This window comes from Colobus angolensis, unplaced genomic scaffold, assembly GCF_000951035.1.
Source record: "Colobus angolensis palliatus isolate OR3802 unplaced genomic scaffold, Cang.pa_1.0 Scaffold43, whole genome shotgun sequence".
NCBI lineage: Eukaryota > Metazoa > Chordata > Mammalia > Primates > Cercopithecidae > Colobus > Colobus angolensis.
In genome coordinates this window covers 4,237,464-4,253,457 of record NW_012117710.1, presented here as the reverse complement: position 1 = coordinate 4,253,457, position 15,994 = coordinate 4,237,464, and the positions used below count along the sequence as shown (strand labels likewise).

Sequence of the window (15,994 nt, the reverse complement as noted above, 5' to 3'; positions counted from 1 at the left end):
ACGCAAAAGGGGAGAAACGTTAAGAGATAATCATGCCATCTACTAAATATGCACAAAACAGCAGGCGGTACCATTGTGGGACGGCATCTCACTTCTAACAGTCATGCTTTTTAAAAAATATATAATATTTAAATCTAAAACTTCTTTATCTTTTGCTTCCCATAAGCTTCAGGTGTAGCCACAGTATCTAGCAATTGAAAAGGGGTGACGTTTTTGAACTCTCAAGTACAAGGTTGTTGATGAAAATGTATTACTTCCTCCTGTTAGCTGGGTGACAGCGCATCACTTATTTAGATGTTTTGAGACACGGCTAGACCTGGTTGCCGCTGCACTCTGACATAGTGCTGTCCTCAAGGAAAGAACGGATTATTACCACAACAGCAAACAAGAGGCGGGGCTATGTGACACTCCGATTTTAAACTAATCACAGCACAATCCACCAGGAATTTAATTGCCAGTACCCGTTCATCCCCATGGTGTTCACTACATAATGGTTCCCTGCTTGATTCTCCCGACAGCAAGGAAAGAATGTGTCTTCGTTAAATGATAATTGGCTGTAATATCTTTTGATTTTTCAGAAAAGCTGGCTGGAAAGTTTTCACAAATTTTCCTCAATCTTGTGTGGTGTTTCCACAAAAGCCTACATCAGAAGAAAAAGATATCTTAGTCTGCAGAACACTCTATCTTACTCCCAGTATCAACAGGTCTCGAGAAGATCTAATTTCGTAACAAATCTGGTGAGGAGACGCACCCTCCCGTACCCCACAAACTCACCAGAAGCAAGGTGGCCAGGTCCTCACCTGCAGTGTTCACTGCTTACAGCACTCACTGCATTCCAGAAAGAAGCACAGTTTAAACAATTCTGGGGGATTCTGCAGATGAATCAAGACTTCTGACTTTTAGAGGTTTTCAAAATAAAGCTTTTAGCAAAAAAAAAGAAGAAGCATAATTGGTTGTCGTTTAACATTTAGCTAAATCCCATATGTCAACAGGAAGGTTCCCCTAAGAATTAAAATAAGGCAGTTTCCTCAACCTCCTTACTTCTCCCATTTTACCTGGCCCTCATAAAAAGCAAATAATTCATAAAGGCACAAAATGTAGGTTTTCTCCTAAGATTTAAAATAAGTCTGTATCATTAACTGCCTTGTATCTCACTTTTTACACATTTTTACCTGGTGCCAATGAAAAGTTAAAAATGTTCATACAAAGGAACAAAATGCAAGCCAGTTAATTACAATATTTATGAGCAGCTTTCAATATAATTTTTGGTCAGGGTAGAAACTGAAATTACTGAAAAAAAAATTTACATATTCCAATTATCTAACACCATGGTATTATGTTAGTACAGCAGTGTGCAAATTCACTCTACTTGCTTTCTTTTCAGCTGGCCCTTACAGAGTAGGCAGGTAGGCAAGGACTGGGTAAGGACTGTTTTATAACTTTGTGATGTTAACCACAGTTTCTGTGGAATACTTTCTTTCCCCCTTCTACCAGAGGAAGGCCAACTTCCTTGTTTCTGACGCAGAATTTCACCCCCTTTGACTCATTATTATCCTGGTAGTTATATTACAATTGAGTACAGAATCGCATTTGCGAAACAAGATAAGTGGCTCTACTTGTAAAGTTTGGAATCATTAAAATAATAACAATTTATTTGAAAATACAATTACCATTCTTTATCATCACCCTTGGGAAAAAAATCTCAATAAATCATCCTCATTTCTACCGTAATTCCTGATGCAGACAGTCCTTTACATCGCAGTACAGCATGCACTGGATTTTGTGAACCCCACACCTAATCCATGTGCATCATTCTCCATGGCATCACAAAGACCCCATTCATCCTAAATCTGTACTGAGTCGACATTCTGGAGAGCAAGATTCAGTTCCTCAAATTAAGGAGCTCAAGGCAGGATGACAGCACACATCATGGCCACTTGGGACCAATGAGGCAGGCATCTGAGACCCCACTCAGTTAGCGCCCACAGATGCCTGCACCCAGAGTTTGCTACAAAGATTCGCCCAGGAAATTCTACTGGGCCTAAGGCAATTGTACCCCTCGAGGGCCATGTGAGGCAAATACTCACTCCATCCCACATACTTTTCTTTTCTTTTTTTTGAGAGGGAGTTTCATTCTTTTTGCCCAGGCTGGAGTGTAATGGTGCAATCTCAGCTCAACGCAACCTCCGCCTCCTGGTTTCAAGTGACTCTCCTACCTCAGCCTCCTGAGTAGCTGGGATTACCGGTGCGCACCACCATGCCTGGCTAATTTTGCATTTTTAGGAGAGACAGGGTTTCACCATGTTGGCCAGGCTGGTCTCAAACTCCTGACCTCAAGTAATCTGCCTGCCTTGGCCTCCCAAATTGCTGGGATCACAGGCTACTGCACCTAGCCCCATATACTTTTCAAACTACCTGCAGGGGGAAACCATTCCTTGAAGATGATTTTTAAAAAGATAAAATCCACTACTATACAAACAAATCAATATAATTCACTCATACAATATGATCATAATATTCTGAAATTTACCATCCGCCATGACTAGTTTCAACCCTATTTTCTTAACCACATGACAACTTCATTTCATACCATGAAGCTTCATGCTGCAAACATTTGATGACAAGCCTTCTGATACGGATGTCTGAATCTAGTTTAGTTCGGAGTTCCTGCTTTGGGTGATTTTCCTTTCTTTAGCAATTAACTCTTGCTGGAAGAATTTAAAGGCCAAACATGTAAAACTAAGTTTCCTCAAACTAAAGTCACCTCAGATAAAATCTACAAATACCCATGATTTGTGTGCATTCTCTTCAAGAGGCTTTTAGTTAAATTACGTGGAAAAAATGATCAACTGATTATGCTTACATACTGCTAATTTTGGTACAACTTAATATGTAGAATTTCTCAAGGATTTTCTTGTTAGATTAAAAGAATATAATCTATACCTAATCTAGTCCTAATTTAGGTTCACGGATACAATTCATTTAAATTGAAAGTTTTTTTCTTTTTTGCTGTTGTTAGGAACGATATGCATTGACTGTGTATAAAAAGCAAATACTTTTTTTTTTTTAATTCCCCAAACAAGTAAGATCTGGCATTGAGAAATATCAGTTAGATTCACATTTTTCTGCATATCATTTTGAAGAAAGAAAAAGCTCTAAAGCTCTCCAAACTATTGGCATTGGATCAACATTAAACCATAGCTACTATACTAGAGAGATACAATTTATTGCAAAATGTCCCATCAGATAGTGGTTATTAATTAAAGCAAGATTTTATTGCTTTCAGAACTATGATTTGGGATTTCAAAACTCACTTGCTATGCTCAAATGAATGAATGGGCTGGTCTTGTTTTCTCCGTTCTTCTCATTCACGGCCTGCACGTAGTATGCCCCGGCATCACTGGCTGTCGTGGCCAGGATCACCAGCTGATTCTCCAACGTGATGGCTCTGTTTCAGAAAAGAAGAGGACAGTGTCAAAGCTACTCCAGGGAACTTACTTGTAAGACACAATGAATTAGGTCTGTGATAAAGGAATGCCTAGAGTTTAAAAGAAGCGCTGGAAGGACAAAAAACAATACACAGGCTGACTTCAAGAATACGACAATGGCAGAGAGAGTCTCTTCCGGTCCAGCTAGCACCCTGCAGACCCAGTGTCTGAGCCTACCGGGTGCTCCACATCTGCGCCAGCACTTGACTATGAAGAAGAAAAACGTTCTGGAACACAGACATCCAGAGTTCATTAAAACTCAGAGGTTCTTCCTCTGAGAATGTGTAATAACACCAGTCAGAAGGAATCCCTTCAGTTAGAAGGCTGGACCACCACAACCCTGACCCAGGGCAAGTGAATTAGCTGTGGTTTTCTCCACCTCAGGGGAGCCTCATCAGAGGCTTTGTGTATGGATACCTGTACTGGTATGTAGAAAGAAAGTTGCCAATGGGCACAGTGCTGCCCCCCTTCAACTTAAATTCTCCCATCATTATTAACTCCAGACCTCGTCTTTTTCACCTGTACTATCTCCCCATGTCTTAGAAGTGCAAAGGACAAGTAAATAGTCTCCCTGATCATGACCAAGACCTTCTCATTCATCCTGATTCTAGTGGGAAAGGCATCTCTGAGACTTGTTTAATGCACCCGCCCTTTCTCTGAGCCCCTGAGGCTCACAGAAATTAAGCTGCTTGTCCTAGGTAACACAGCAACTTAACAGCAGAGAAGGGACTAGGTCTTTTCCCAAGCAGATTAATACTCATCCGATCATACCATAGAAAGACTCTCATTATACTACTTAATTTTTAAAAAAGAATAAAAACAATACAGATACAACTTCCATGTATCCAAGGAACTTTTATTTGAAATGGGTGTCTTATGGTATCCTCCCCTTATAATTCTGTATTATTTTTGCCAGTTAAAGAGGTGGATGAGGGAGGTAAAATTTGCTTTAAAAAAATATGGGCTGAGCATGGTGGCTCACGCCTGTAATCCGAGCACTTTGGGAGGGTGAGGTGGGCAGATCACGCGGTCAAGAGATCGAGACCATCCTGGCCAACAAGGTGAAACCTCATCTCTACTGAAAATACAAAAATTAGTTAGGTGTGGTGGCACATGCCTGTAGTCCCAGCTACTAGGGAGGCTGAGGCAGGAGAAATCACTTGAACCTGGGAGGCAGAGGTTGCAGTGAGCCAAGATCATGCCACCGCACTCCAGTCTGGTGATAGAGCGAGACTCCGTCTCCAAAAAAAAAAAAAAATATATATATATATATATGAATGTGAGTAATCTATTCATTGGCCAGTGAATTTGGCTTAGAAGGTAAGATGCATTTTGAGCACCAAAATATCATTTAGTCTAAGCTCTTTTTACAAAAAGAAGAGAAACATCTTGGGACTCCGGAGTGAGCTGTGTTACCCACAATTGTGTTACTCTACAGGGAATAGTTACAGCACTTTCAGATTCAGATCCTCTAAAATCTTTCTTCTGGTAACATTAAAATCATGCAAAAAGAGTAACCTCTCATGAGGAATTTTAGCATTATAATCATCCTTTTTCTTCCTGCTACCTTTTGCAGAGCTTTTTCAAAAACTCTTGATTTTTATACATTATATAAAATTATCTTAAGAAGTTATTGCCTATTCAGGGTTCCCATAGGATATATTACTGTTTGAGGTCTCTATGACTAACTTACTTCATGTCTCATTTATGAAAATTTCCCTATTAGGAAGTTTTCAATTTTTAGTCCCATAAAAATATTCAAAAGAGTTTTATTATAATTATTTATGACTCCTTTATAGATTCTTTTATAGAACCATAGAAATTGTTCCGTTTTATTTTAGTATATGTTATACTGGCAGCTAAAATTAAATATGAATATTTACTACACATGAAGTTACACATTTAGTAGAACAATTTAAAAACTGAATATATAAGTTTTCTTTAACATCTGATTTTTACCATAGTAATTTCAAATATGCCTATTGTTTCTCAGAATTATCCTTATAAAATGTCCATGAATTCTCGATATTATTTATGGCATTATTTCAAGAGGATTGAAAATTTTAAAAGTACATAAAAATAAAAATATTAAAGTTTCCATCTATTATAACTTTTATCTTTAGGTTTATCTTTTTTAGTTTTTAATTTCTATACAGGTTTAAGTCAAAATTCATGGAAAAAAAAAAACAAACTGCTGTTGCCAAAAAGACACCATGAAAATGCTACATCTTTGGAGAACGTGAAGATTAATTTCCCAGAAACCAAGTGTTTGTTCCTATCCAAATCTTTCTGAACAGAGCATTTCTACAAGAGACTGACTTTTTAAATGAAAATAAAACATCTAAAACCATTCATCTTAATTTTAAATTCTGGTAACTGCTGTAAGCCTTAAGAAGTTTAAAGACAGCAAAGCAGGTATCGTGCACCCATCCTGTCTTCTTTCTCAGCGGCCCTGATTTTGTAGTGGCAACCATGCCTTCCCCCTGCAATCCAGCCATGCAACACGAGAGAGCCGGCCCCATTCCCAGTATCAGGGGTGGGTCTTGATCATTTTGTCCCCACGTGTTCCTGGTGGTGATTTTATGGCTATGAGAGAAACAACCTTCGCATGAAGCTAATAATGGTGGTGGCAGAACAGAGAGAATGGAAAGCACTTGGGTCCTTCACGACCTCATAGAGACAATGGACCAACTATCCAGCAGCCTGTCCTGTCTGGGGACTTCCTGGTTCATGAGGTCGGATACTTTCTGTTTAACCTTGGTAAGTTAGTACAGATTCACAACAGCACATGCAATAACATCTGTTTTGGATTTTTTTTTTTTTTTTTTTTTTGAGACAGAGTCTCGCTCTGTCGCCCAGGCTGGAGTGCAGTGGCCGGATCTCGGCTCACTGCAAGCTCCGCCTCCCGGGTTTACGCCATTCTCCTGCCTCAGCCTCCCAAGTAGCTGGGACTACAGGCGCCCGCCAAATCGCCAGGCTAGTTTTTTGTATTTTTTTTAGTAGAGACGGGGTTTCACCATGTTAGCCAGGATGGTCTCGATCTCCTGACCTCGTGATCCGCCCATCTCGGCCTCCCAAAGTGCTGGGATTACAGGCTTGAGCCACCGCGCCCGGCCTGGATTTTTTTAAGTGTGTGTTCTATGCACTGCAAATAAATCCTGCGTATCTGTTTCTACATATGTGTGTACACATAAAATGTTATCAGTGGTTAGTCCGAGTGGTACAATTACAGGCTATTTTCTTTTGATTCTACCTTTTAAAATATTTTCCAATTTTTCCACAATAAATATCACTTTTGCGATCAGAAGGTAATGAAAAGAACACAGGGGCCTGCTAGGTAATTACGGTAGCAAAGTTGAATACTTTGTTCATATTATGAATTACTTGGCTTTATTATAACATAACTCCAGATTACACATTTAAAACTTACACTTTCATAGAAAAATTATAATATTTAGCCTGAGAGATTTTCCTTTAACTTGATTGAAACAAATATATGTGTGGCTTTACATAAAATTACTTCCTTAGCCTTCTTCCATCTTTGTACATTTAAAAATGAAACCCCATCGTTGTAACTCCTAATTCCATGGGATAGTAGTAAAGAGAAGAGGGACAAAAATGACTGAGTGCGATATGGGTGAGATGAGCTGCCGCTCGGGAGAAGACACTGCTGCATCATGAAGAACAAGCTAACCGGTCCTGAGGTACTAATTATAAGCACAGGAAGGGTTTTCACAAGAGAGAAACCAATCTGTAGTTTTTCGTTGCTGAGACTGATGAGCAAAGTACCTGTGCAGTTCAGTAAAGGAAGACCATTTCCATGGGCACTTGCTAAGTGCTTCTGGTCATTCTTCACTTGATTCTCCCACACTCTCCTGAGGTACTGGGCAAAATCATAGTTCTCTATTTCAGAAAAGATGAAATCCGAGGAAGAGAGGAGCTAGCTGGGGTCTCTGACCACGAGCGTTGAGGTAGATGGCTAGACCCACCCCTTGGGCATGGGGGAGGGAGGGCCGCCTTGCTGGGCCTCGACCAGGAAGCTCCCTGACATGCTTGCATGGCGAGGGGGTGTGGCCTTCCCCACGCCACGGCAGATCAGCTGCCTTCAGGGAGGCGATAATGACATTGGAATCCTAGAATAGGTGCCTGAAGACCAGGAAGGAAGAGTAAGGGTATACATTCACCCTGATCACCACTGGAGCAGAATCAAATAGCTGTTTCACTATTTAATCAGCCACTATTGGAAACCCCACTCCCTGCTCAGAGTGGAGGAGACACTAACCTGAACCAGGACACACTGTTCATGTCCCATGCAACTTAGATAGGATGTACTTAGAAGCTGTAAGAAGTAACAGGGGGCACTTCAACAACTTCCCCTTAAGAGTATCTGTGGGCCCAAGGGGAGGAGTTCCAGGAGGTGTCCAGAAATATTTTCATGATGTGAATATTTTCATGATGTGCTCCCAAAGCTCGCAATGTAACCCATGCTTTGGCTTCCGTGAAAATATAAATTGTCTTTGGTTATCAATAAGTATTTTGCTCTTTAACACTTACCATGAACCAGAGTGGTAATATCCAGGTCAATGTATACATTATGATGAAAATTCAGTAAAATGTTTAGTGAAATAACTTTGCCCATAAAATACAGAAGCATAATTTGAGTCTATAGTTTGACCACTGCAAATGTTAAAGCAACATTTGACTACTTTCAAATGACCTTCAAGTACATTAACAGAAGGTTACTACTTTCAAATGACCTTCAAGTACATTAACAGAAGGTCAGCGTGCAGGAAGATGCAGAATATTAGTCTGTAAAATCTTAAAAAAAAAAAAAACACTTGAAAATATTTTCTATTTTAATTAAGCAACTTTTAAAAGGGTTGATTCTAAGGCTTAGTGTTCTGAGTATAATCTGGATCTCATGCCTCACAGTTTAAGCAAGTTCAAGGCAGACAACTTTGAAACTGATGAACTTTCCTTAGCTGTATAACGACAAGAACTACAATTGCTTTCAAGTCGTTTTGGCACTAATGAGTCCTGGAAGGCTGAATACATGTTAAGTTGCCAGAGTGACATGTTTATTTCATCAAGAGCCAACACTTGCTGTTGACCGTTTGCTCTGGGTGTAAGAAAAATATTTTAAAAGCAAGAGAAGAGAGAATTCAGGAAACCTGTTTCTCGTAATTTCAAACCAATAGAAACCACTAGTTGAGTTGTGTTCATTAATAGAATGCATGAATCCCTAGCATAGACCAAGAAGTCCTGGGCAAATGGGATTGCAGCTCAGCACAGCTGCATTCAGGCAGGCAGGCTCGCTCAGAGGAGAAAGCCATTAAATTTGAGAACTGTGATTCTTCAGTAAAGGATAAGTTATACTTCTGCAGTAGGAGAAAGACCAAAAGATGACCAGACAGGGAAGAAACTAGAGGCAGGAAAAGACCAGTCAAGCCTCTACCAGTTTAGTTACCATAATGGTGCATGCCTTGAAAAACATTTCAAGTTAGTCTATGCGGGTATCCTTTTCTATGATAGTAATTGTTACTTTCATAATGGCAAGTCTACGGGAAAATTCCACTGAATTTATGTGAATTCACCTTCTATCCAACTCTTCTATATTGACTGTCTGTCAACGCTTAAATACAGACCCAAGTGGTGGTAAGTTGCGGGTGGAATTTCTAAAATGGTAACTCCTTTAAAATCCTTTGGATTTGAAATACATTCAGATACATCTTTGTTTTCCCTGTACACAATGATCCTCCAGCATTTAATCACAGAGCCAAATACTGTAGTCGATAAATGTGTGTTAAATTAATGAAGAAAAAGAAGGGAATCTCCAAGTATTTGTATTTGCATTTTTACTCTGACTACTCCTTTCTGAGCTTGCATATTTAGGTACCTGGAACCCAAGCAAATACAGGAATCATTTAACCATTTTCTAATTATCTTTGCAGTGCCTACTGTGTGTGTTAACACTGTCCAGGGAAGACATACCGGCAAATATGGTTGTTGAACACAAGGGGATATCTTAGTGGTAAGAGCTGCAAAGGTGTAAAAAAATAAATGATGGCAGTATGAAGTGCCAAATGTGTGAAGCCAGTCTGTTCGTTTTACAGTTTTAGAGGAGAAGCAGATACGCCACACAGGCAGCAAAGTCACCACAAAGCACGTGGGTCCAACCACATCTGTTTCCCTAGTGATAGCTTCTGAAAGTGTAAAAATCTGATGGGATATCACATTAGCAAGACAGACCCAGTTCTCTAACCTACACGGTATTAATAACTCAGGAACAGAACGGCTGCTGCTGCAGGTGGCGCGGGAGGAAATGCCATCCCTGCTGACCATCTACCCGCGCACCTTCCACCGGAGCTCTGGCCAGGGGCTTCTGCATGGCGGGGCGGCACATCCAACTCCCTCCTGAACTGCGGGGCTGGCCTGGGGCTCCCCTGACTGCTCCCAGCACCATGGCCAACAGCAGCAGCACAGAGGAACTTGGGTGTACGGTCAGAAAAGAGGCAGAGAGGGACACCTGCCTGGGTGCACACTGTCTGTCTCTGAATTAAAGTCCAAAGAAGACGAGAGCTCAGAGCTCTTGCATCTTCTCCCAACCAATCTCCCTGAGCTTTCTGGAATCAGAAGTAGGGTTGAACCTGATTTAAAGTTAAACTCTAATGTGGTCTGCAGAGAAGACACCTTATTTTTCTACCAGAACAAGATGATCACAGTTGACAGGAAGTAACACCGTCAATAACACTATGATATTCTGTGTTAATACAGAGAGGCCTTATCAGGCAACTGTGACCCGGATGGAGCAATAGAAGTGGAACTGGATCTGGCCCCAATTTTATTCCCACAGGCTCATCACTTGGCTTTCTCATCTGTAAAATGGGAATAACAATTCCGACATCAAAAGGGCATTGACGAAATGCAAATCAGGTAATGAGGTGAATGAGGCTGGCTCAGAAGCTATGAATTCCGTGTTTGCTAAGTCTGAATCTGTTTCATCAGGTGTAGAATGTGACTGGCAAGTAAGAAAACAGTAAATGTCATCTACTGTCCTCTTCTAGGGGCTAAATATCAAATACTTCCTAGTTTTAGTTAACAGGCTTCTGTACAAACACAGCTAGGTCACCGAATTATCAGATTAGAGTCATAAAATGACCAGAAACCTCTACTACCTAAAACAAAGCCCATCTGCTCAAGAGCATACAGGTAACGATTTAGCAAAGAAGCCTAGAAACAACTTGGCTTCAGATACTTCCACCCAGATGCCACAAATGTTAAAACTCACTTTACAAGACTTTAATGCTGGAAAATCCCTGGCCTTTTCTCCACATGTGTTTATGTGTCATAAATGGAATTATTTTCATTTAGGAAAGATGCTGTCTAGCAGGAGGGACAGAAAATGAATGAAGAGATTAAAGGGTAACTGTTGATGTAACTGGTGAAGGATTTATTTCATCAGGGATTTTTGCCCAGAATAAATATATTTCTTATTTATAGCAGTGTTTCTTAAATTTCCTAGCTAACCTTCAAAAGCACTTTAGTCAATTTGTACTTATCCAGGGGCCTTTTGTTATTTCAACTAATTGTTTCAGCACTAGGTACAAAATAAATGGCTATGCCAAATTCCTGGTGTGGTCATATGCAGAGGAACGGCATGAATGAGGAGCTTTTACAGAGCCCAGGTTTAGGCAGAAACATTTCCAGCCAAGACTTTTTCAATTAAAATAAAAATTCTAGGAAAAAGAAAAAGAAACATGATTTAAACAAAATGTGTGGAATACATGTTTTTAGTCTTTAGATCCTTAAACAGTGGAACTTCCCAAGAGTGTAAAATCCAGTCAAACTGGAAACCATGAAAGTTGATGACAGAAAGGAGTCCAAAAAGTAGATGAGGACCAACTAAAGCCACTCCAGATGGGGGGTGCTTCTCATGAGGAGTCCTCCTCTCCCCAGGATACTCTGCAAACAGCAGTCAATTCTGAAATGAGCTCGGTTTATATAGTAATAGAATAAAACACCATAAATAATTCCATCAAAAATTAAATATATATGGCCATGGCTAAGCAAGACACAGCAGATACAAGAACATTCCTGGGAGGCCTGTGCATTGCTGTCGGCGTCTGCAGCTGCAGCCTCTGCAGAGAAGCGTTGACCCAGCCACTTTTACTTCGTGGGCTGAGTTGGGGAAGCCTGGGGCTGGTAATTCTCGCTTCCTGACAAGTCAAATGCTTTCCGTATCTCACTTTCTGCAGGACGAGGCACTCAGGAGTCTTTCTTCCCTTGTGCAGATAAAGGGATACCGGGCAGAGGACTCGACCCTCGCTCCACGTGATGCTGCCCGCAGAGGATTATGTCTTCGTGGCTGGACCAAGCATACGCAGCAGCTGCTAGGAAGCAGAGGGCTCTTCTTTAAAAGCAAGTAATAGCAGAGGAATACTAGAAAATTAGGAGCAGAGTGAACTGCTTTTTGAAATGCTTTCCATCCACCTTTCCGGTCTGTCACCACATTTGTTCCTCTTTGAAGGAGCACAATTACGACCACGGGGTTCCACTCTCGTGTTAAGACTCTTTCCGATTGCCGAGTGACAAAGCTGTGCCCAGCAGAGACGGGCGCACCTGTGATGGCTACGGCAGACTCAGCACTTCGAGCGCAGCTGATCTCAGGGATACAGTCTGGATCTGTGTTCCCTCCCCAATCTCATGTTGAACTGTAACTGCTGGCGTGGGAGGTGCGGCCTGGTGGGAGGTGACTGGGTCAGGATCATGGGGGTGGATTTCTCAGGTGTAGCGCCATCCCCTTAGTGCTGTCCTCATGACAGTGACTTCTTGTGAGATCTGGCTGTTTAAAAGTGTGTGGCACCTCCCCCTTCACTCTGTCCCTCCTGCTCCTGCTCTTGCTCGCACCATGTGATGTGCCTCCTCCCGCTTTGCTTTTCGCCATGATGAGAAGCTTCCTGAGGCCTCCCCAGGTGCAGATGCTTCCTGCACAGCCTGCAGATCTACGAGCCCATTCAACCCCTTTTCTTTATAAATTACCCCGTCTCGGGTATTCTCTTACAACAATGCAAGAACAGCCTAATACGCCTTGGTGATGGTGGGTCCTCAGTGCATGACTCAAAACACGTGCTCCCCTAACTACAGGGGATAGATCTTCACGCTCACGCACAAATGCCATCAACAATGAAGATGAAAATAAATCAATAAGAAAATCCAATTTTTAACGATTTTTTTTTTTTATTTCTGAACGCTACTACGATAGGTATGGCATTTGTGTGTAAACAGAACGTCTGTTGGGTTCTCTGCTTTATCAGATAGCCTGCCAGTGTCATCACTCTCTGACTATGGACATTGTTCTGGCAAACAAAAGTGCAGGGAAATGGTCAAACAGCCATCAGGTAGAAACTGATTTATCAACAAGGCTGAGAGCTCTTTAAAATCCTGGGCCCCTAAACTGAGCTTTCAGGAGGGCTTACTGCATGTTTGGTTCACTGTGACACACGTCTCTTCCCAGAGCAGGGCTGCCTTGCTGTGCAGGTCGGGCTGGGATCCAGGCCTTGCATTATTTACACCTGTGCTGGGAATTATTCAGAAGGTGCCAGTAAGCAAATCCCACTGAACCATTCGCCACAGTTGGGAGACAGACACTGGTATCCTTTCAGCGTTCTGAGATTTTTCTGTGTGGAATTTCAGAAGGAATGAACCTGCTGGCTTTGGACATGCCTCTAGAGACTGACCCTCCATCTGCTCCTCAGTCACCACCTGGAGTTGCTTGTTGCTTCTCAGAAGGGGCACCATGCTCCCCAGCAACTCTTCTTTTCTACAAAGCTTCTGCTCTGCGCTCCTCGCTGACACAATGCGGAGGGCGTGTTCCACGGGCCCGGCAATTGTCGTGTGGTCTGCATGCAGCATCTCACCTAGCCCTCACGGTCATCCTACACAGATTCAAATTCCCTCAGTTTGGATTTTGGATCCAGAGATGACGGCATGGGAGTCCCTTCTCTGACACTTCCTAGCTGGTGACACTGTGACAACAGGCTAGCTGCTTGACTGACAGCACCAATGCTCAGGTCGGATGGGGAGAATAACTGTATCCATCTCTGAGTGTTGGTAGGAGAATTAAATGAGATATTAAAAGGTGATTGGCACACATAGCTGGCATACACTTAAAACTCAGAAATGCTTAGCTGCTGTTATCATCTCCATGTTACAGACAGGAAGCAAAGGCTACTAGAGGTTAACTGCTTTTGCTAAAGGTGAAGAATCCAGACTCTAACCCAGCCCCCCAGCCTGTGCCCATCCCAAACGTATTCTCTCATCAAGTCCTTTAACTGCTGTCTCTGTCACCTCCCTGGCCCCAGACCCAGTGAGACAACATGCCAGGGAGAGGAGTCTGTGCAAACCTTTGCTGTGAGGTTAACAGTTCTGCGCCTTGGCCCCCTCTCTCTGTTTCTCTCTCTCTCTCTGTCTGCCGCTGTCTTTGTGTCTCTTTGTCTGTCTCTGCCTCCCCCTTTCTCTAGGTCTCACATCAGATCCCCCCACTGGCTAAGACAGGCCTGGCCTATGGTAGAGGGGATCATGAAACTGGTGACAAAATGCAGGGGTGGACACTGAACGTTTGGGTTTGAGGCAGCCCCTGGCATTACCATCTACTGGGAGTGCGACTATACCACAGCGTGCTGAGTCTGAAGAGGGAGGCCCCACACCACCTGAGTTACATGAGTCGGCGTTAAGCACTTCCCCTTCCTATCCTGATAGAACCCTCCCAGGCAGGCCTTCTTGGCCTTCTTTGGTACTGTTCTGGAGGTTACCTTCTCCACTAGGTGGCCGTCAGCCCCTCTAACAAGTGGCAGAGCTATGAGCCCTCCGTTCTGTCCATGAAGACTAATGAAATCAGTTTCCTTTGGGGATGGGGTCGATTTTTTTCTCAAGAGGTATGAACTTTGGACTTTCCCAGGTAAGGCTTTATAAATCCCTTTGGGTTTAACATTAGGATATGTCTAAAATGAGAAAATAAGATGGCAGCTTCAGATGTGCCTGGATGAAATATAGCTATCAATAACTCAAAAAGGACCATTTTGAGAAAGTCTAAGTAAAGTGAAAACATTATTAACCACAACAAAACACGTGTAAGATACAGGCAGGAAGCAAATTTAGGTAACATCATTCTTAGTTTCCAGACAACCCCACACAAAAATAAAAACAGGAAAAAAAAATGGATAAAAATAGAAAAAGGGGCAGCAGCTACTTCTTCCAACTGTCTCCACTACTTGCCACGGCTAATGATCTCGTGCAGTTCATTTCCATGACAAACACAACACAATAACATAAAATGTAATTGCTCTATTCATCTCCTCAGAGAACTGCAATGTGGTTTGTTAAGTTGTGATGTATTTGTTCTTAGTCCTCAGCCACATTTCTCCACAGGCGTTTTAGGTTGGCCACAAGCAGTATGTAACTGGTGCAGAATGATTCAAATGAACAGGTGCGAAGTTCTGCAAAGGACCACAGGCCACAGAAAATTCTTCGCTAGGGTCTACAAAGGTAACGGTCTCTGCTGGGTGGAGAAGGCAGGGGAGGGTGAACATCACAGAGCTCCAGGGCCCAACTCTTTAGCCATCTGCTGGGGCACATGAGCCTTCTCGTGGTGGGCCGAATAAAAGCCCCCAAGACATCCATGTGCTAATGTGGACATGCACGTCCTAGAGATATGTTACCTCACGTGGCAAAGGGACTTTGCAGACATGGTGAGGTTAAGGATCTCACCGTAAGATGGGAAGATTGTCTTGGATTATTTGGGTGAGTCCATGTGAGACAAAGTCCTAGAAGTGAGTGAGAAGTCAGAAGAGTCATGAGCAGAGGGGAGGGTTTAGGCCGCTGACTTTGAAGATAGAGGCAGGGCTACAAGTCAAGCATTTGCAGTCTTTCCTCATCTTTGTGTCTTTGACCTCAGGGCCTTATCATGCAGTTTGTGGTAGCAACAGAGATCTACAGGAGGAGGAGGGCCTTGAAAATTCACACTGAGGAGAGAAGCACGACAACTAGAATAGCTCCATAAAGGAAGAAGGTGGGGCAAAGAAGTCAGGCCAGCTACAAGGAGGTGACTTGGAAGGAGAACGAGTTTAAAGAGAAATATTTCGGTTCTCCATTAATGTGGTCATTCTTTGACAGATCACTGATGATCTGAATTGCCTTGACAATATTTCTTTTTTGGATAGACTGGATGATGTCTTTCTTGTTTTGGCTTTGCCACCGAGCACTAGATGTGTTTCATTCATTTGTTCACTAATTCACTTACTCTTCTGACAAACACTGGGAATTTACTAATAGATAAGAGACTATCAAGGCTGTATAAGTCTACAGTCTCTCCAGTCTCCACAGGGGGAACTGCTATGGTCTCAAAATACCATTTGCCATAAAAAGGAACCAGGGCATTTTAGAGAAATGGTTCATTATGGGTAAGGGCAGAAAATGTACAAGAGGAGCCCAGAACATTGTATACTATA

At 42.2% G+C, this 15,994-nt stretch overlaps 1 protein-coding gene across 1 annotated transcript in view; it reads right to left on the bottom strand.

Moving 5' to 3' along the window:
* Nucleotides 1-15,994, bottom strand: part of SDK1 (sidekick cell adhesion molecule 1) — a gene marked incomplete at its 3' end in the record, with an annotated part of 662,329 nt that overhangs the window by 450,460 nt on the left and 195,875 nt on the right. The window contains exon 5 of the mRNA XM_011957004.1: nucleotides 3,315-3,448. Within this exon, the coding sequence (XP_011812394.1) occupies nucleotides 3,315-3,448 (134 nt within the window). The remainder of the gene's footprint in view (nucleotides 1-3,314; nucleotides 3,449-15,994) is intronic.